Raw genomic sequence first — 20,946 nt, 5'->3', positions numbered from 1 at the left:
TAAAGAAATAGAAAATGATTAAAAACATTGAACATTTCTAAAGATTGGCGGAAGACAGAAATGAATTTAGAAAATTGATATAATAATCTAAGTTTCCAGGGAGAAAAAAGAAAGGTACACACCTGAATAGATGACGAAGAAAAGAACAAAAGTTGAGTGAAAAAATAATGACCTTTTGGGAAAAAAAAAAAGGTCCAAACTATTTAATACAATCCTTAGTAGTCAGAACGAAAGAAAAAAAAGCAATAAACATATCTTTAACAGAGAATTAGGCTAAACATATAATAAAGAAACATACTCGGATGCACAGCTATTTAATTCAGATTGTTTGATGTGACATTGAGTTTTCGTGATCTAGCTGTACTGCTTTGTTATACAATTTGATTAAATGGAATTATTTTGGTGTTATGTAATAAAACCATTTTCTGTGAAAAACAACTCTTTTAGAAAATTTTGTGATTAGGTGACTATATTGTAGAAGAGAATTATGCTTGGTTTTTTGTATTATTAACTATTGTTATTAGTCACTAATCTCAACAGTTTATAGTGAAACTGCAACAAGCATTGTTTAACCTTAGTGACCTAAAGCTTTGTTTTGTTGAATATGGCTTTGACCTTTGATATTTTATTTTCAGAGCCTTTCTAGATGTTATTTTTGAAATTTTCCAGCTATAGTTAATTTGCAAGGATGCAATTTACCATTAACTCAGGACCCATTATACTTTTTATTGATTTTATATCAGTGAAAACAATATTGATAAGAACTTGGGCTTAGGGTTTTTGGCCGTTAAAGTTGTTGTAAATGGTATTATTTATTTATTACGTTTATATATTATTTTTTTGTATTTAATTTTGGAGCACTTAATGACCTGACACCTTACTTTTTCTTGATTGGCACGAAGGAAATATTGTTAATAAAATTAATATTCTTCATTAAAAAATAAGAAATTATGAAATTTGCCTAGTAGTTTTGTTTTTAGTTTAAAAATAAACAATTAATTTTACATAATTTAAAATGTGTATTTGAAATTATTAGTTGTATTGTTTTATTAATACTAATGATTATTAAAAACTGATGACTTTTTTTTTACATTAGGAAATACATTGAAGATGTTCTGAAAGTTCGTGGCCTTCGCAAAGCCCTTAAGTTCCTTGAAAAAATTCACAATAAAGTTCTTCGAAAGGCAAAATTAACCTTAGAAAAACCATCTGAAGATGTGAGTACACTGTTAATAAATAAATCAATGAATTTGCGTTGCATCCTGTCTCACAGTTACTGATTGTACCATGACTTTTGACAAAATCATGCATATCTTATTATTTTATACTTCAGTTTAAATTTTTCCAAATGTTTTAGGCTGTCAAAATAATTTTTTAAGTGCATTTTCCTTTAGTAGATAAGGTTATTTTTAACTGTTATTTGACTTGATTTAAAATTTTAAGATATAATTCCTTTTGGATTGGTAGTATTTTCAGATGATGAAAAATTAAGTTATTAATATATTTTATAAGCATATGTTATTTCTTTTGCGTAACATTTTTTTTAGTAAAAATATAAAATAAAAATGAAAAATTGGGTGGAGTAAAGGATTAATTAGTGTACTGTATGATCATGAGGTTTGTTAATTGTATTAACAAAAGGGAGAGAGGAATTTTTTTGTAAATATGTAAGAAAAAGGACCATTTTATAATTATTTTTTAAACTGTGTACGGTTTGGTTTAATCTTATCCTGTTTTTTGCCATTGACCAACAAAAGTCAATTGAGATGGTTAATGAAATGGTTCCTTTTTAGAAAGGTAGTTTTATTGCTACGTTTACATGATTCACTTGAAAATAGATTTCCCTCTTAAAGATTGGTTAAAATAAAGTTTACAACATTATTAACTAGTATTAATTTAATTAATATTGTATGAACATTGGATGAACACTATTGTTTGAACAAAGTTTGGGAAAGTTATAGCTAAAAATTTTCAAGGTAGTATTTTTTAATAAAAAAAAATCATGTTCTAAAATAACTTATTTAGAATTTAATCCAGCAAAAATACATTCTTATAAAATAAAAGCCATATTTTTGGGAAATATATTTTTTTTAAATTATAAATATTAAAATAAATAAAAATAAAATTAGTAAGATATTAATACATTTAATTAATATGCTTTATAGTGTGTCTTTTTTTATGTATCACACATATGATGTCATAAATGTTCATATACGGCATCATAAGTAAGCAGTAATTTTACAGTTATTGTAAAAAGGTTAATTTGAAATAATGAACAAAAGAATAACTAACAAAATAGTTTAAAAAATGTCATAACTACCTAATGCCATAAATTTCATCAGTTTTTTAACATAAAATAAGTATTTGCATCTGAAATTAGCCTACTTTAAAATTTCTCTAGAAAAAAAGTGATATAATGAATTATTATGGCATTCTTTATTTGTGTCAAATAAAGAATGCCATAATATCATCATTCACATATTTGAAAGTGGAACGTAACACTACTGTCCTTACTGTATATCACCATCATTACATATTTAACATCTCCTTACTTTGTGTTATTTTTTTTTCTCATTATTTTTTTCTTTTTATCAATTTCACTATTTTACTGCTTACATCCTAACTTTGTGAAAAATTAAATGTTTAACAATATTTTTAATTTAATTCATAACAAAAAAAGAAATATTTCTGACGTGATTCAGAGGTTTTCATTAAATATTTTTACTTAATAAGGAGGTAGTGCAAATTTTGGCTGGACAACATTGAGATTTTCATGATGATGATTGCCCAAGCCGTACTAAAGGAAATTCATCTCCAACTAGTAGTAAACTGTATTTAACAATGCCACTTAGCAATCTGTTTACTCTGGTTTCTTTTTGACAGTTCTCTATTTGATTTTGTATGTATGAATCTTTTAACAGTTCACTTTATTTTATTATAATTACATATGATTATAATTACAGGAACTGGATAATGAAAATGGAGGTACTTCGTCTGGGTTAGAAGGCAAAGAAGAAGATGAATTAAAACGTTATGGCTGTTGGAGTGAAGAAGCCCAAGCTTTGAACTTACCTTCTTATAGACCGACTTTCTTGTTTCTTTCACACATTTTACTGAATGTAATTAATGAATTTTTGCTTTTAAGACTTGAAAAGAAACCAGCAAAACCATCTGCTATGAGTATAAGACAGGTATAAATCAAATACAAATACTCTTTTTGTTACATCTTATGAAAACTTGAAAATACATACTTTCTTGTTCTTAATTATTGTCTATGCATAAGGAATAAGTATGTGTGAGTATTTAAAATTAATTTAAAGTTGTAAACATTGAAAACACTATTACTCTTTGTTAATGAAAGACCCACTTAAATAAGTTTTATTTTGAACTAATTGTAGTTTACTGTATATTTGGCCATGTCAACAACTGGAATTGCTTCTGAAAAACAAAGAACACTAAACAACGTTTACTTGACTGAACCGAGAAAAGTTATTCTAAAATCTTAGAACAAGTTTTAGCGTTTTAGATCTTCATGGATCTAAAATAGTGTAAGCTGTTCTAAACTCAAAGAAGTCACAAATGATGCGATGTGAGAGCTGGAAAGGCGATTTAATGTAACTTGAGCTGTTACAGATCTTATGGAATATGGTTAGTATTGGAACAGTATAATTTAATGGAAGCCTGAGGAAAGTTGGAAGGCAGTTATAGAAAAAAATATGTGTATTAAAAAATATGCAGGAAAATAAATTTATCTGGAATATAAAATAAAAATAACTATTAAAAACTGCAGATAATTAAAACATAGTGCGTTTCAAATCTTTTTAGATTTTTACTTTAGAAGTCTATGCCACATTAAAAACAACTACTAACTTGCACTAACACTAATTTGGGTCAGCCTTCAAAATTTATTTAAGCATAATTACTAGATAGGTTAATAATACATTAATCCAAATTAAATGAGTTGAACAGTAGATTATTGATTTTTAGTTTTTGGAGGTAAGTTTTACTAATATAAAAATGTATTTAATTTTACAATTTCTAATTTTATTATTTTTATTTTAAATCTGGAACCAGTAAAAATGTTAAAAAATGGAGCCAATAAAAATGTTAAAACAAAAAGTAATAAACGTAAAAATAAAAATAAGAAAAGAAAGAGTCTAAGGTGACTACTACTAAGCTTGAATCAAGGGCTCTCTGGAATGTGAAAATATTTATTATATTTTTCCTTAAGTTTCTATAAATTTTTACGTGGAAATGCTTTGAATATTGGAATTAAACCTGGCTGTGTATTGTTGTGCAGTAGCAGTTCAGTGTTAACAAATGATAACAAAAAAAAAAATAAGTAAATAAATTTTCTACAAATCGTTCTCAAAAACAAAGCAGTTTTTCATTTGAAAAATGTTCTACTGTTGTCTAGAATTAACCAACAGAGGGATCACTGGAGAAACTTCTTAAAAATAAAATAAAATAATTGAAAACTATTCTTTTAGTGAATATTACAGCTTGGATATACATATAACATCATCCAATCATGGTTTCATCCACGCTATATGGTTATTGCATTTCCATCACAGTCAGAGGATATTTAGGCAGTCATGGCTCACTTCGCTCCCCCTTCCCATCTAGCCAGAGATCCCTTGAACCCTGCTGTGCTCATTAAAATCATGATTATGAAAATAATAATGATAAATAAAATTAAACCCTGTACAATTTTTTAAAAAAATCAGTGAATTGTAATTTCTTCAGAGTAACACTTTGGTTCTTAACATTACCTGATTAACACCACTAGAAGGTGATAGTACTTTATTTTTCATTCTTAATAAACAATTTTAATTACTTTTATTTCATGTTTTTTAATCAAGTAACTGGAGGCAGGTGCATCTAGTCATGTTGCATTTACAGTGACAGTGGCTGTGCTGATTGAGCCACCATGCTGTAAAAAACTGAAATTCAAAAAATCCTGAAAATGGTTTCTAGATATTTATCTGAAGAGTATTTGCAAGCCCCAATCTAGTGAATATCTTGTTTAATAGTCTGAAATAGAGAAATTAGCAATAATTGTTCAAATCGTTTTTATCGTTCTTCGCTCCTTTCAAGGTTGAATTTTGAAAAATCTAGAAATTGATTTTTAGATATTTACGTGAAAATTACACACCAAAAATCAAGATATCTTCATTTGTTACTGAGAAATTATAAAGTAGTAAATTTCATTGTTATTCCATTTCAACCCTTTAAACTTGGAATTTCAGAAAATCCTTTCTTAGTGTGGCACTTAGATCAGAAGAAATATAAATACAAATTTTCATTTATTTATCTTTAGTAGTTTTTGCTGGGTGTTGATGAATCAGTCAGTCAGTCAGTCAGGAGAAGGTACTTTATAGGTTCAGATAAACAAGTTGAAGTGAGAACCTCTCATTCTTTTGAATTTGATTAATAGAACTCTTCAATAAATATTTTTTGATAGTTATTTTATATTTTTCAAACCATTTAAAAAGCTTAAAATAAATTGTTTTATCATTTTGGCAAGTATTGCTTTTTATGTTGTAACTTTAGGTTACCCTATCTTATAAATTGGTTTTCTTTAATTGAAAGTAACAATAAACTGGTGTAACTAGTGTGAAGAAAACCTGATGAAACAAATCAATAAAAATAAAAATAGATACAATGCTTGGAGTAATAAGGAAAAATGTCATGAAAAAAGTAAGTCAACATGTGAATGCTTTTTGTTCCTTATAATGAAAAGCTTTTTTTATTTGTTAACCTCTGGTATTCTTTTTGACTGTTATTCAAAGATTACTTTAAATCTGTGCATATTTTAATATTTGATTTGAGATAATTAGAACAATTTTAAAAAGAAGTGAAAGGGCTAAATTCTTATAGAGTAAAAATTGCTCCTTAATAGTATGTTTAAGTTTGAGAAATGTACTCATTATTACCACAAGGAAGCTATTGTTTGATAACAATGGGTGATCAGGTGCGTAGAAGACACAACTGCAGCAGCAACAAATGATAATGGCAGGGAAGGATTAAACAAGTAGCATTCAAAAGAAAGGTTGGAATATCTTTCTGGATTGCAAAAAAATTTACTTCAGTTGATTTACCTGGATTATGAATGAATATCTGCCACACTTGTTCGATTGCTGCATCAGAAATTGATGAATGTCTACCCTGATCTGTCATCCTATGTGATATACAACCTGTTTCAATGAAATGATTGTATCATGCAATAACAGATGGTCTTTTGATATATTAAAAAAATAAAAAGATGTTTTTAAAGGTATGAAAAACTGTATGTTATATGAATCAGTTGTATTCTAGATTGGTTAGACTTGTTATTGTAGAAAATACTTTATGTTGTTTAACTTTATAATTTTATCCAGTTGTATCTCATCATATATGCATGTTTTTGGAGGAATTTGGAGACCCTAAGTTGTAAGCTTAGGGTTCTGAAGTCAGAATCACCCAAAGGAGTGCTTCAAACCCCCATTAGGTAATTGATATTCATTCTCTCCACATTCCTTTAGATATTAGGATATCTTTACCCGGGCGAGAGCAGCATTTTAATAATCAATTTTGTTTTGAGAATTGCAAACATGTGTTACACAAATTGCCTTTTCTCTAGGTATTAAAAGCAATGTAAGAACAGGCTCAGGCTTCTTTAATGATTACTTTCACCCATCTTCAAGATTGGTTTGTGGAAGTATTCAACTGAACTTATAAATCATTTATCTACATGATCTATGTAATGTATTTTTATGTACTGATTGAGAATAAAGATTATTCTGGATCTATTATCCAGTTCTCCACTGGAAGTAGCAGTTTATAGAAGTTGTTAATTTCTTTTTTTTGCAATCAGGAAAGATGTTCCATTCTTCTTTTTCTGTGCTAATCTTTTAGTCCTTCCATGCCATTATCATTTGTTGATGCTGCAGTTGTGTCTTCTACGCACTTGATCACCCATTGTTATCAAACAATAGCTTCCTTGTGGTAATAATGGGCGTATTTCCCCTCACATCTACTAGTGACTCTATTTATGTACATCAGGCATTTATTTATTTTGAAGAATTATTTATTTATTCATTTTTTATTTTATTATTTCTTTTTCAACTAAATTTTAAATTGGTTTATTGATTTTTAAAACATAATGTTACTGTAGATAGTAAAAACACTTAAGTAGTAGTTTAGTAAATATTTAAATAGTGTGAAAATTCTAAAAATTATTATAATAAATAGAAAGCTTATTTTAAATTTTAGGTTTTATATTTGTAAATTATCTTCTCATTATAAGATAAAATATGCACATATGAGGTCTGTTCAGAAAATAACCGAACATTTTTAATTACATGCCAATGGAGATATTTAGTGACGTGCAGTTTGCAGCATTGCATAACCTCCTCTGTAACCACATGTTCTTGGATTGTTGATATTTCATTTTATTCTTGTGTTATTGTTATTTGACTGCAATGTATTTAAGTGTTAATAACGATTTCTATAATGTGTGATTTTTTGATGATTGAACTTTTATCTCAATGTTGTAGCCATAAACCCAGATTCATCTCCCATTATGATCCTTTGCATGAATGTTTCATCATCATTGGCTTGTTCAAAAAGTTACTGAAAAACTTCAACTCAATGTTCTTTCTGCTGTTCGATCATCAAATGAGGAACAAACTTTGCTGCAGCTCAATTATTGTTCAATTTTTCAGACAAAATGTCGTGGTGTTGATCAAATTGAGATACTGACCTGTTCTGCAATTTCTCTGACAGTCAATCAGCAATTTGCATATACCAGATCGTTGATTTTCTGAACGCAGGTGTCATCAGTTGAAGTCGAAGGCCTTCCTGGTCGAGGGTCATCTTCAACTGACTGACGACAACTTTTAAATTGTGAAAACCATTAGTAATATTGCGTACGACCCAGAGTATCATCTCTGTAAGCTTGTTTCAAAAGTTGAAACTTTTCTATGAAAGTGTGCAGTTTCACACAAAATTTTACGTTGTATTGCTGTTCCAGAAAATTTCACATTACAAAAATCAGTTCTAACGTTTGAACATGTTGCAAATAACAATAAAATGAAAACTAAATGAGATATCAACAATACAAGAACATGTGATTACAAAGGAGGTTATATGGAACACATTGCTGTCAACTGCACGTCACTAAATATCTTTGTTGGCGTGTAATTAAAAATGTTCAATTATTTTCTGAACAGACCTCATATGTGTTAATAGAACATAGTCTCTTATCACTTCAGAGTTATCAGAAACATAACTATTAATTAAAATCATTTTGTAAATTATTATATGGTTTTCATTTGTAGAATAATAGGCAGTTTAATTCTATACAGATTTTTTTTAATTTGTAGTAAAGGAAGTAAAGTAATTTAAAAAAAGGGAGGAGGAAGTAGAATGTATAAAAATTAATTTCAGCCAGTGTATATCATAATGAATATATAACATTGGCAAATGTATTTCCACAAAAAAAAATAAAAAAAGAACCTAATACCAGATAGGTTTAAAATACATAACTTTTATTGTGTGCAAGAGAGAAAAGCTTGATCAAAACTGGACAAAAAATTCTTTTAGAAAAGTTGCTTTAAATTTTGTCTGCTAAGTAAATAAAAAAAGAAGTTTTTTCTTTTTCATGGAAAAAGAAAAACATTTGAAAAAATATTTTGTCTTCGTACACTGATTTATTTCACTTGTACTCAGTAATTGAATATGTTTAGAAAAATCACAGTCAAATATCTCAGTTTTATAATTTTGTTGAATCGAAGGAAACTCAGAAGGTAACATCTGCATCTGGCTTTTCATTCAATAAGCACTGGCATCTTTTCATCTCTCATCTTTATTAAAATTGTAACACTATATGATTAGTAGTCTGTTAGCTTTAATTTAATATTTTTGTTCTTTATCAGCTCACAAAAGAGTTAAAGGATGGTCTTCAGTTAGCCGTTTTGAATAGGCAGCGCTATCTGAGTCATATTAAAGCTGCGTTGTGGGAACCTAATGATCTAGCTGAAGAGTATTTGAAAAGTCATCTTACAGCATTTGATGTTACAGTTCAAAATGTTTTAGAGGTATGTTATTTACTTAATTATTATTTTATGAAGATTTCAATTTAAGAAATTGTTATTATGAAATTAAATTATTTATTTGAATTATATTACGTTACTAATAAAAGTACATTTTTTTTTGCTGAAAACAAAAAAAATTCTGTTAGATTACTTAGTAAAATTTTGAGAATATTAAATGAAATAAAAATTTGATAATTATTATTTTGATATTAAGTAAAGGTGTACAATAATTAAACGCTTTAACCTACAAGTGCATTTTGAAATTTAACTTTAAAAGTAATAACATGTACTTTAAAATTCCTGTACTGGTTTGTGAAATATAGAGTTAGTTATTAAAAATAAATTTGGTTGAAAAAGTCAGAAAATTTAAACAAACTAGAAAATATATTTAATTTTGTAAACCGTAACATACACTTATAAATAGATGTTTTAAAACATTTTTTCGGGTTAATCTTCTTGTGATTGTTGAGGAAATGCATTAATTTGAAACATTTTTATTAAAATAGTATATATAATAGAAATAGTGTGCGAGCCATTAATATTTGAAATTAAAATGTATGATATTTTAGTATAGTCATTTGCATTAATAAAACAAAAATATGCTAAATCTTTTCTTTATATTATTAATCCTTTTCGTCTTGCTGTGCGTATTATTCTTGCACACTCATCTTTATATTTATGATATGATGATTTGAATCCCTAATAGTGCCCAAAATTTTAATTACTGTATTGATTATCATATTACATCAGTATTCATCAATTCAAGTAAATTTGGATGTGTTCCTGTAAGCAAGACTTAAAAGAAGTTCCGGTTTCAAAATCCATCTCCTTACTCCTGAAAATTCCATCATTCTTTTAATTACGCAGATGATTATTAAATCGACTATTTCTTTATTTATAATATCCTCAAAGTCTTATTTTGAAATTTCAACATTTTGAAATTTTTTTCTGCCTTAATGGGAGTCATTAAACTTGTGATAATGATTATGCAGTACTTCAATTTAACTTTTTATCTAGCCCAACCAATAATTCAGTTTGTAAATTTTATCCAAACTTTATTCATTCCCTTTAAAATTGTTTTCTGCATTATTCTCTTTATAACATTTTAAAAATCTATTATAATAATCATATAAATCAGTTTCCTGAAAATACAATATATATATTTATTACTGTCTTTTCAAACATTTTAAATATAAATTTATAAAGAAAAGACATCTAGATTTATTTAAATTTTAAGAATACTTTAATTTAAAATGGTAACAATTATATGTATTTTGAAATCACCAATTTTACAAAAAAACTATTTCTGATTTACTTGAAATTCCTACTATCTTGAAAGAAGTAATGCTTCACAATATCTAACTGCATGTTAACTTTATAAAATTTATTTGAAACTTTTACTGTTATGAAAGATGTAAGTATTACTTCATCTGTGTCATTTTACTACATCTCTAAGACATCTTAGTATATTTAAATGAACAATTCTGCCAACTTATTAATATTGTCAAATATATGAGGATGGCTAATGCACAATCGCTCGTAACTTGCAAATAAAAAGAGATTTCAAATGAAACTAAAGTATCGTAAAACTGCATTTTATTTTGCTTATATTTATTTTTCCATGTAATTACTGTTTACAGCTATACACTTCTCCCACAGGTGAACCAGTTTTCACATTTTGTCAATGAAGAATGCTAGCACTTTTTCCTTGAATAATGTGACCTCACTGCGTCCTTCAATTCACCATCCCTGATGAAATGAATATCCTTAAGATCAATCTTTAATTGTAGAAAAATATGAAAATCACATGGCACTGTGTCTTGTCAAACACAATACACGTCTTCTAAGATATTTTTAACGTCTTTATATTTCATTCAGAATTTATCACTAGATCATGTACATGTGTTTGGGATCCCAGGACACTAAAGTAAGTCATCTCTCTCATCATGATAATATTTCAGAAGCTGTTCACAACATTGTTTTTCATTTTTTCTTTTTTGTTCTTTTCTGTGGCACTCTCCGCAAACAGATTTTACGATAGCCCAGTTATGCGGTAATATGTCCTGCTTGTTCTTTCAGTTTGCCTATTTGGATGGTGATGTATTGTTGTATTATGTGACTGTCATTTTGAATAATTTCATCCACTACCATTCACAGAAACTGGTTGATGCTTGTTTTATCCTGAATATTCACTTTACCAGGTTCTAATGCATGAAATTCTATTTCCTATGTATTCACAGTACTTCAGTCAGTGGTTTCATCACCATAAACAGGTTTTTAGATGACGATTGACTGTAGCATTCACTTTTTCTGTTGTTAAAAATTCAATAATTACATGTTTTAGATGTGTTGATATAGCAGCACTTTTTCTGTTGTTAAAAATTCAATAATTACATGTTTTAGATGTGTTGATGTAGCAGTTGTACTTGAATCCGTAACAAAGACAACTGACAAAATGAGAGGGTGTGGGTCAGTGAGTTTTGGAATGTTAGTAGTAGAGGAATGAAACAGTTGGCAGCACTAGTCACTTTGTGTGTTTTTCCCATTACTAGGTGAAGTGTGCATTACATTTCAGCCACTTCTTGTGTATTGTTTAGTTATTAGTGTGTGTGTGTGTATTTATATATACTTTTTTTTTATGTATCCATTTCTTTTCCATTTTTTATTTATTTTTAAATTCTTCTATGCTAGTTAAATTTTATTTATTAGATAATCATTACAATTGCCATGTTTGATTTTAAAGATTTGAAATAGGTTTAATTTACTTTTATTGAATGATTTTAATGTTAAAAAAAAGTTACATGCCTTAGCAAAGCCAAATTATTATAATTAATTAATTTGATAAATAAATGGTTTTTTTTTTGTTTTAATGTTACAGTTGTATTTAGAATATTTGCAACAATGGGTTCAGTTGGTACAGCAGGAACGTCAACAAAAAAATATACTGGAAGAGGAATGGTCATTCTCTATGGCTAGCAGCCCACACATACCTGGAGGCCATGCTCTTGTTGGAAGTAGTTTTTGGTAAGTATTGGTATTAAATTTAATTTTTTTTAAATTATAAAAAAATTAATTAAGAATATTGTCTCATGTTCGCGGCTCAATTAGGATATTGAGAAATTGATAAATGAAAATGTTTATATAATTACAATTTATTAGTTTAAAAACAAGTATAACAAGACAAATCATGACAATAGTAATAATAATAATAATAACAGACAATAAAAAAAATCTCAAAATAATAATTAGAATAATGACAATAATGGCAACAGTAAACAATAATAATATTAAATGTCAATAACAAACAATCATAAATGCCAATAATAATAAACAGAAATTACATACAAAACAGAATTTAATGTAATTGTCAGGATTTATCCACAGGCAGATAAATAATGAAAACCAGAATTCAGTCCCGTTGACAAAAGACATAGCATGACTGCTAGGCTTAACACTTTTAACCACTAGTCTTGTATTAACAACAATAGTACAATAGATAAGACAAGTATAAAGTTCTTTTACTGCATATATCTTTGCTGTTCACAAATAAAACTACCCTAACTGTTTATGAATGAAATTTAATACATTATCTCTTTCTCTTATAGTCTTACAGTAACTCATCAAACCATTTCTTGTTTTCGTGTACTGGAATTACTCATGACATCACCTTAGTTACATCAAACCTACACTTGAAATTCGCTTCTTCACTGACCTCCTCGCAGAATACTCTCGCTGATTGACATCTCACAGAACTCTCCTTGCAGACTCACATCATAACATCTCGCTGAAACTGATTCACAAAACTCACATTGCAGACTCTCCTAATGGAACTGATTTTTAACTGGTCTTCCTCAGAGTATTTATACTTCTATCTTATTAACCTGCCAGACCAGACCCCAGTTGAGCGTGAGAACGATCGACTGAGCCCTTTCTTTCATTCCCATGCATTCCTAGCCAGGGTCCTGTAACTCTTCTCATGGAGCAACATTTGTTTAGGTGTGTCTCGGTGAGCAGTATTACAAAAGATGATTGTTAAACGGACCTGTTACCTTTACTAAAAGGATTTCTTTAACCCCTTTCTGGAACCCTCCATTATTATATTTTCTTTTACTTTCTTCTTAATTGGCAGGATTCCGTTAATTAGATCTGTTATATCGGTCTTGTTACAATATGTTTATTCACCAATGTTTTTTTAAATAACATTTTTCTCTTCAGCTATTTTTATGTTTGCATTTTGAAGAAAGTTGGATTATTCAAATACTACAAAAATTCAAAATTAACTCTTGAATTTAAAATGCAAAGAAATGTTGTTTTGTATTGACAAGGGTTCATATATGTCCTTCAGTTAGTCTTGTCTGCCTGACATAGTTTTTTTGAATAAAGTCTATTATTCTAAAATTAAGCAATGTTTTCATGTTAAATATTCTGTTGTGAACTTTGAAGTTCATTAAAAATTAGAATATTTTTGATGAAAAATCATGTTTTTATTCTTAAAATATGCAATTTCATCAATATATGGTTTCCTTACTAAGTTTTCTTATTTTAATCTATTATTTTTGTTTTTTTGAAGATCTTCTTTTTACTCATCAGATATTTTAATGTTATTTTGCATTATTTTGTTATGATTATGCTAGAATTAAAAGTAGAAATTTTGTGTGGATACTTATAATATTTGGATGAAATAAAATCAAGTTTTTTATCCAACTAATGAAACACTGTAATTCAAAAACAAGCATTTCAAAATTTTTGTTAATTAAAAAAATTATTTTCCCCCGGTAACTTTTCTACATGAAGTACTGAAGTTTCTAATATAAAGTAATAAAAATATTTTCTTTTCTGTTAGTAATATTCTGCAGTTTTATTAACATAATTAAATGCTGTGCAGTCATTTTATTAAATGTATATTCTGAGATTATAATTTAATTCTTTGTATACAAATATTCTGTATTTTGATAAAAATATTTCACTTCATGTTTCCATTACTGAGACAATAAAGAAAGGTTCCGATCAACAGCAGCCTGCTGTATATTGCAATTTTTTGAGACCTGTAGCTATATTTAATTATTAAATGTTTTAAGTATTTTATTTTTCTTATAGCCGGATGGCCAGTTCAATGGTAAAAGCAATTGGTTGTCAACTGAAGACTCGTGTATCTGATCTTATGGAAGACATTGGACCTGACTGTGAATACAATAAGTAAGTTTGTTGAAATTAATTATTCTTAGTCTTGTTCTAAATATTTATTTTTCATGGTATCAATTGTTCTCTAAAATAAATATGATTTATATAACTTACTGGTTGGTGACTGAGATTAACATCATTGATGAGTGTTGTTAATGATGCTGTTATCTGATTTTTCATAATCCAAACCCAAAACCAGTAAAATTTACTTTTCATTGGTTTGAATTCCAAAGTAAACAGTGTGATATTTAAGTAGTTTTCATAATTATATAAATTCTCTGGTACTTTTGTCAGTTATTTAGTAATATCTCTTTCAAAATTACTGCCGTTTGAAAATGATTCTAGTTTATGAAACATGTATATCGCCGGTACATGTATATGAATATATGTATATCAGAGCTATATGGATGATGCTCAAATAATTTTTAGCCAAATTTTTTAACTGCTGCTTAAGTTGATTAAATGAGTGCGGGTAGAAATTATTGTAAAAAAACATTGTTGCTTGGCAGTTAAGCTGTGTTGTTTGATTTGTATTTTATGGTAGGCTGGTTAAGTATTTCACAGTAAGTCTATGCATTTTTTGTTATTCCATATAGTATGAAATAACTGAGTGAAAGCTGTTTCTGATATCAGAAAATGCTCACTCTCACTTTCTCTTCAACTGAGTTTCTTTGGTTTAACAGGAGCTTCTGAATAATGCTACTCTGTTATTTTTTTATTGGATTTGCCTGCAGTAGTGTTATGACAAAATTGTTTCATCACCAATAATAATATAATAAAAAATTAATTTCAGTCTTGGTTATATTAATAATGAAATATAAAGATTATTTCCATTTACTTTTTGTCTTGTCTTTTTCAGACAGAACAGTTATAAATATTTCATCTTTCTTCTTTAAACATGATGCATCATTTTCTCACACTTGATTCATTCAAAATGTCATTACTGTATTTTCAGTAACAATAACATTTTTCAGTTGGATGTACTTAAATTATTTTGTTACTTTGTTAGCATGTCTTTTTTTTAGGCAAGCTATTTTGTCAGCATGCCGTGAATTGCAGTGTGTTTGTCAAGAAACAAGGGATAAGGCTCTTCATGTTGTTGCATTATCTAAAACTCTGCGTAAGGATCTAGAAAATGATAATAAGCAAAGTTTATGTTGCAATATAATTGCGGATTCTATTGCTCAGTTAAAGGTAAGTTTAAAAAAGCTGGTACTGTAGTTTATTAATATTTCAATGATCCATGACTGATCCTTTTAAGATAAAAATTAAACGTTATTGTGTGTGCATGCATATGTGTGTGTCCAGTACTGATGTACATATGATAGAGCTGTTTTACTTGAAATTTTATCTTGTTTAATATCAAATAAAGCCCATCTGACGTGTAACAAATTTTTTCAAAAACATATCTAATTTTTTATGTAATATTAAAAATATGATTAACTGTGTTTTGTAAATGATGATTATGAGAATGAGTGAAAGTAAAACTTTAGAAATTAAAAAAAAAGTGAAGATAAAATGGTAGTTTATATTAAATCTAATTAATTGTCATTCAGTGATTTTAATATTAGTGATGTTAATATTTTTAACATTGACTATTTCATTTGTAGGCTGTTGTCATTTAAAATTTATGAAAAAGTTAAAGATTTTTAAGTGTCTGTTTTAAATCTGTTGTGATTGGTAGTACATTATACTGTAAATAGAAATGGAACAAAGTTCAACTAAGTGTATTATTCTGCAGAAAATAAATGACTTCCTTAGAGACTGAAACTTTAACTTGGAAAAGTATATAGTATTGATGCCTTGTTTTGTGAGCTTGTCTTGTAGTTCAAACATTATCATATATCATCTGTTATTTTAGTCATATTGAGAGTGATCTGATTTTGTTGCTGTTGTAACTTTGGATTGAATCTGTGTTATCAGCTATAATAAAAAATAAATGTTGAAAATTTTAAGAAAAAGCTGTCATTAGCACGTACTATTCAGAAGACTTCTAATGTCAGTAGACAGTATAATAGAAAATATTTTAATGAATAAATAGAGATATGCAGATAATTATTTACCATTAAGAACCCTACTTTCTTTCTTTTCTGTTTAGCCTCTGGAACTATCGTAACCTATTAGTTCAGAAGATGAATGCGGATGATATGTATGAATGCAAATGAAGTGTAGTCTTGTACAGTTTTAGGTCAACCATTCCTGTGATCTCTGGTTAACTGAAACCCAATCACCAAAGAACATCGGTATCCATGATCTAGTATTCAAATTTGTATAAATGAAACTGCCTCTATAAGGATTGTGAACCTAGAGCTCTTGACTTTAAAATCAGCTAATTTGCGATGACGAGTTTATCACTAGACCAACCCAGTGGGTTTATTAAGAATCTTACTTAGCCACTGTTATTGTCGGTGGCCATCATAATGTTACTGGCAAATAACGATTTACCATTAAGAGCCCTACTTAGCCAGTGTTATTATCACTGGCCATCTTTTTTCACAGATTTGCTAGCTGTTAGTGTACAGTCGGTGTATATAAAATACATTAAATTCAAGAAAATATATTTGCAGTATCATTTCAGTATCTCAGTTAGTCAATTTTCCTTATGTGATGTGCTTTTGTACATCACATCAACACAGATATGTCATCTGTGTAAAGAATGAGGGCTGTTTAAAACATTCTCACATTTTTAAGAAAATACTTACAACCAAGTGAGCCTTATTTATTTTGAAATATCCTTATCCTGTTGAAGTACCAATCCCAACATTCTTGGAATTCCAGGAAACAATCCTGGTCGACCTGTTTTAGGATTGCGTATTGATTTGTCTGTAAATTTTCTTTAATATCTTCAATTGTCTCAAATTTTTCTTTATCTAAGTGGATCCAGTTAAGGAAATAAGAAATGTCTGCTGGAGCCAGGTTAGGTGAGTAGAGTGGTCTTACCTTTAAAGAAAGAGTGGTGAATCAAGAACAACGTATTAACTGGTGTTTATACATTTAGAAGGAAAAACTTTACGGCTACTCAATACATTTGTAATTTTCTCGTAATGGCATTTTGTGTGACATGATCCATTGATATATTGTACTCTTTGCCTTTTCTTAAACTGTCAAATGGAAATTGGATTGCCATAAATTCTATAAATATGCACAATGTTGAGGGCTATCTTAAACATGGATCAAGATTTGTAAACTGACAACTTTTTTTTTAAATTACTTAACACCCATAGCAGTTTGTGTTTTATGCACTGATCACACATTTCATGAGTTTCTGTTAACATTTTCCTAATTATGCAAAATTTAATCTTGATTCAGTGCTCATGAATATCAGAATCTTGAATATTACAAAACAAAATTTACTTGCATGTAAACAAACAGCTGTAGCAGAATAAATTAGTATGGTAGGATAATGCAACTAATGGCAGGTTAATTCTGAATGATGCCACTATGCGAGACTACTTTACAGAGTTTTTGTTGACATGCTATTTAATAAATTTTTCAACAGATCTCATTTCTTTGCATAGTTACTTCCTCAGTTACTACATAATAACTTTAGTCATACAACTATTTTAGCTAGCTATATTATTAATTAGTAAGTCAGTATGATAAAAGTGTTTTGTTAATAAATAAAATCTTATATAATTCAAATAATTAAAAATCTTATTTCTGATTTTCTCTTCTTATTAGTGTTGTTGGTACTGATAAGTGATGATGTTTGTTATTATTTAATGAATGTATAGAAATTGAACATTTATTTTATGTTAATTGAAAAATTTCTTCGAATTTGGTTGGTAACCTTTCTATTCCTAAATAGTTTTTAACCAAATAAAGTTAATGCGATGAAAATATAAAAAATTCTGATGTGTTTTTCCCTAGGAATTTGGTATACTTTTAATTTTAAAGAGCTTAATTTTTTTTATTATATCATTTCTAATGATTATGATTGTATTGCGTGGTTTTAATTTTATATTTTTGATGATAGAGGGAGGTGTTGAATTTATGTGAAGAGTTAACTAATGTAATCCTGGAGGTTGAAAAGTCGCTTATAGTTCCTGATGATTTAGATGAATCTGATAAACAGTCTTTACAAGCAAGATATCGTGAGGTTTTACATCAGTTTTTCAAATTTGGATTTGAGGTAACTAATATTACTTATTAAATGTATAAAATATGGTTTTTTAAAAGTTATAACTACTAAAGAGCTGTCCTATAGCCATTTTTTGAGATAATAAAGAAAAATGAACTACTGGGAAATTAGTAGAAGTGTGAAATGTAAAACTATGTTTTTCTGAAATGTGCAAGCAAGAACATTTTTCTAATTGCCACCTGATTATAAAAGGAGGGTTATAGACAATGTTTGAAATCTTTATTTAATTTTAATTATACTGATTTTAATGAATTTGACAGCCTGTTTTAAAATCATAATCCTATGATTTATATATGATACGTAACTGTAAGATTAGCATTTCTCAACCTGAGGGTGATGAAATTAGCCTACAACTTCATATGTAAACAATAAAGAAATTATTTGATGAGAAAAAAATCATTTATTATAAACATTTAATTTACCTTTGAACACAAGTAAAATAAATTAAAGATGGTTGCATTTGTTTTCCATTTAAAATTTCTCCATATGTGGATCTATGCTAGATACACACAAAAGAAAATTGTTTTCAAGTAATAAAAGACGATTCCTATATTTAGTTTTTATTGCAACCATAGACAAAAAATCCTTTTCACAGAGCTAAGATGTGGCGAAAGGGATTAATATTTTCAATACTTCTGTGATTAAATTTCCATATTCACTTCTATGAGTAAGCTAAATTATACCTAAATCTAATTCATCTTCTTGTATCTAAAGATGTGAATTGTAGTTGTAACATTTTATTGGCAGACATTTTGATGAGCTGGTCGTGAATCTCGACTGGTAACGTAGCAGCTGCAACAGCATTTTCACTAAATGGATTCAGTACCCACCTCTTTGAGAAATCATCTTTATTTTCTGGGAAATGCTCTGCCAACTGAAGTTTTAGCTAACACAAATGCATCTTCATGCTATTCAAACTGTGGTGAATAATAGTGTCTTTTTCACCCAAATTTTTCTCAATATTGTCAGATGTGTGTGGAAACATATCATAATTTTTTCTTTGAAGGCGATTAGTCCAGATATCAAGCTTCTTAATGAAAGCATGAACTTTGTCTGTCATTAATAAAATGTTTTTATCATGTCTTTGTAAATTTGTATTCAAGTCGTTTAAATGCGAAAATACATCAGGTAAGTAAGCCAACAGTAACATATACTCATTATTTTGTAAAAACACATTGAGAATGGCATTTGTTTATCCTGGAAAAATATTATTAATTCATCTTGAAATTCCAATTACTGGGTTAACACTCTTCCTGTGATAACTGTCTGACTTCTAGATGGAAAAAAATTTTTTTTCTTTTTGCCCATTTTATCACATAGTTTAGCAAACAGCCTAATCTGTAATGGTTAATTTTTAATAAAATTAATCTTTTTTACAGCTTTACAAAGAATTTGTTTGAAATTTTCTGCCATATGTTTTGTGGCAAGAGCATGTCTGTGAAGGAAGCACTGTGTATTCTGTCCTTGGTATATGACTATCTTTTATTTTTTTCAGAAATCTATTGTTCTTTCCTGTTATCACCTTTTCATCATCACTACATACTGCAAAACATTTTATCCAATCTATATTATAGTTTTTAGTATCTTCGTAAAAACATCAAAAAGACATATTCTATTGCATGATAGGTATTGATTTGCTTGTCATTGACTCATCTTGATACTGTGTCATTAAAAAGTGGAATTTTTTTCAATTTTTTTTCTTCCGCACCTATTGATCGCTGACTATATCAATTCCAGCAGGCTGTATGAGGTTTTCTGTAATTGAATGGGGTTTGGACATCTTAGCTATGCCTAATGCTATGACATAAAATGCTTCAATGGTACTTTTATTAGTATGACTTGATTTACATATAGAAGTTTATTGATTTCTCAAAGTATACGTTTTTTTGAAAAATTCCAAGGGTTTGCTTTTATGATCTGGGTGTTTAGTTTCCAAGTGTCAGATTAATTTTGATGGCTTTATGCTTTCATTGGATAGGATTTGAAAGCAAACAGCACACTGTGGCTTTCCATCCAATGAGGTAAAACCATAATTTAAATAACTATCATTGTACTTGTCTTTTTACCAATCGATTCACTGGCTCACCTTTTTTTTCACAAATTTATCCATTTTGCGTAAGAATCTAATTGAAAAAACCACATACTAAAAAACTGTAACCTCAATTATTATTTTCAATGAAACTATGCTTTTAAAAACTTAAATAAAGCCACCAGACACATGCTTCACATTCAAAACTAAACTGACATTCTGCAATCCCTTGTGCCGCTTTTATACTGCTGAAAGCATGACGTATTCAAATATATCATACACATGTTCGAACATGATGCTGTCATAGTAAATATTATGCAAGCAGACCAAATTACATATCAAGTAGCAACCTTTAATTGCTCATGTTTGCACACTTCATACATTATACCTGTTACTATGAACACAGCTAAATAGTTTTAACTAGGTTTCAATGGGTTGGAGGGTTGTGAAATATTCATTATGTATTTTTATTTTTTGGGAGTTGTGGAGCTAAAAGGTTGATAAAATCGCTGTTAGAT

The 20,946-nt window shown here is 28.4% G+C and overlaps 1 protein-coding gene across 3 annotated transcripts in view; it reads left to right on the top strand.

Annotated features, from left to right (window-relative positions):
* Mekk1 (mitogen-activated protein kinase kinase kinase 4) overlaps positions 1 to 20,946 on the top strand; it is a 150,603-nt gene that overhangs the window by 93,102 nt on the left and 36,555 nt on the right. For all 3 annotated transcript variants that reach the window (XM_075359507.1, XM_075359506.1, XM_075359508.1), the window contains 7 exons: positions 1,097 to 1,217; positions 2,964 to 3,191; positions 8,919 to 9,080; positions 11,956 to 12,101; positions 14,175 to 14,273; positions 15,284 to 15,452; positions 18,235 to 18,390. In XM_075359507.1, coding sequence (XP_075215622.1) covers positions 1,097 to 1,217; positions 2,964 to 3,191; positions 8,919 to 9,080; positions 11,956 to 12,101; positions 14,175 to 14,273; positions 15,284 to 15,452; positions 18,235 to 18,390 — 1,081 coding nt within the window. The remainder of the gene's footprint in view (positions 1 to 1,096; positions 1,218 to 2,963; positions 3,192 to 8,918; positions 9,081 to 11,955; positions 12,102 to 14,174; positions 14,274 to 15,283; positions 15,453 to 18,234; positions 18,391 to 20,946) is intronic.

This window comes from Lycorma delicatula, chromosome 3 (genome assembly GCF_047948215.1).
Source record: "Lycorma delicatula isolate Av1 chromosome 3, ASM4794821v1, whole genome shotgun sequence".
Lineage (NCBI taxonomy): Eukaryota > Metazoa > Arthropoda > Insecta > Hemiptera > Fulgoridae > Lycorma > Lycorma delicatula.
This window is presented reverse-complemented; position numbering and strand designations above follow the sequence as displayed.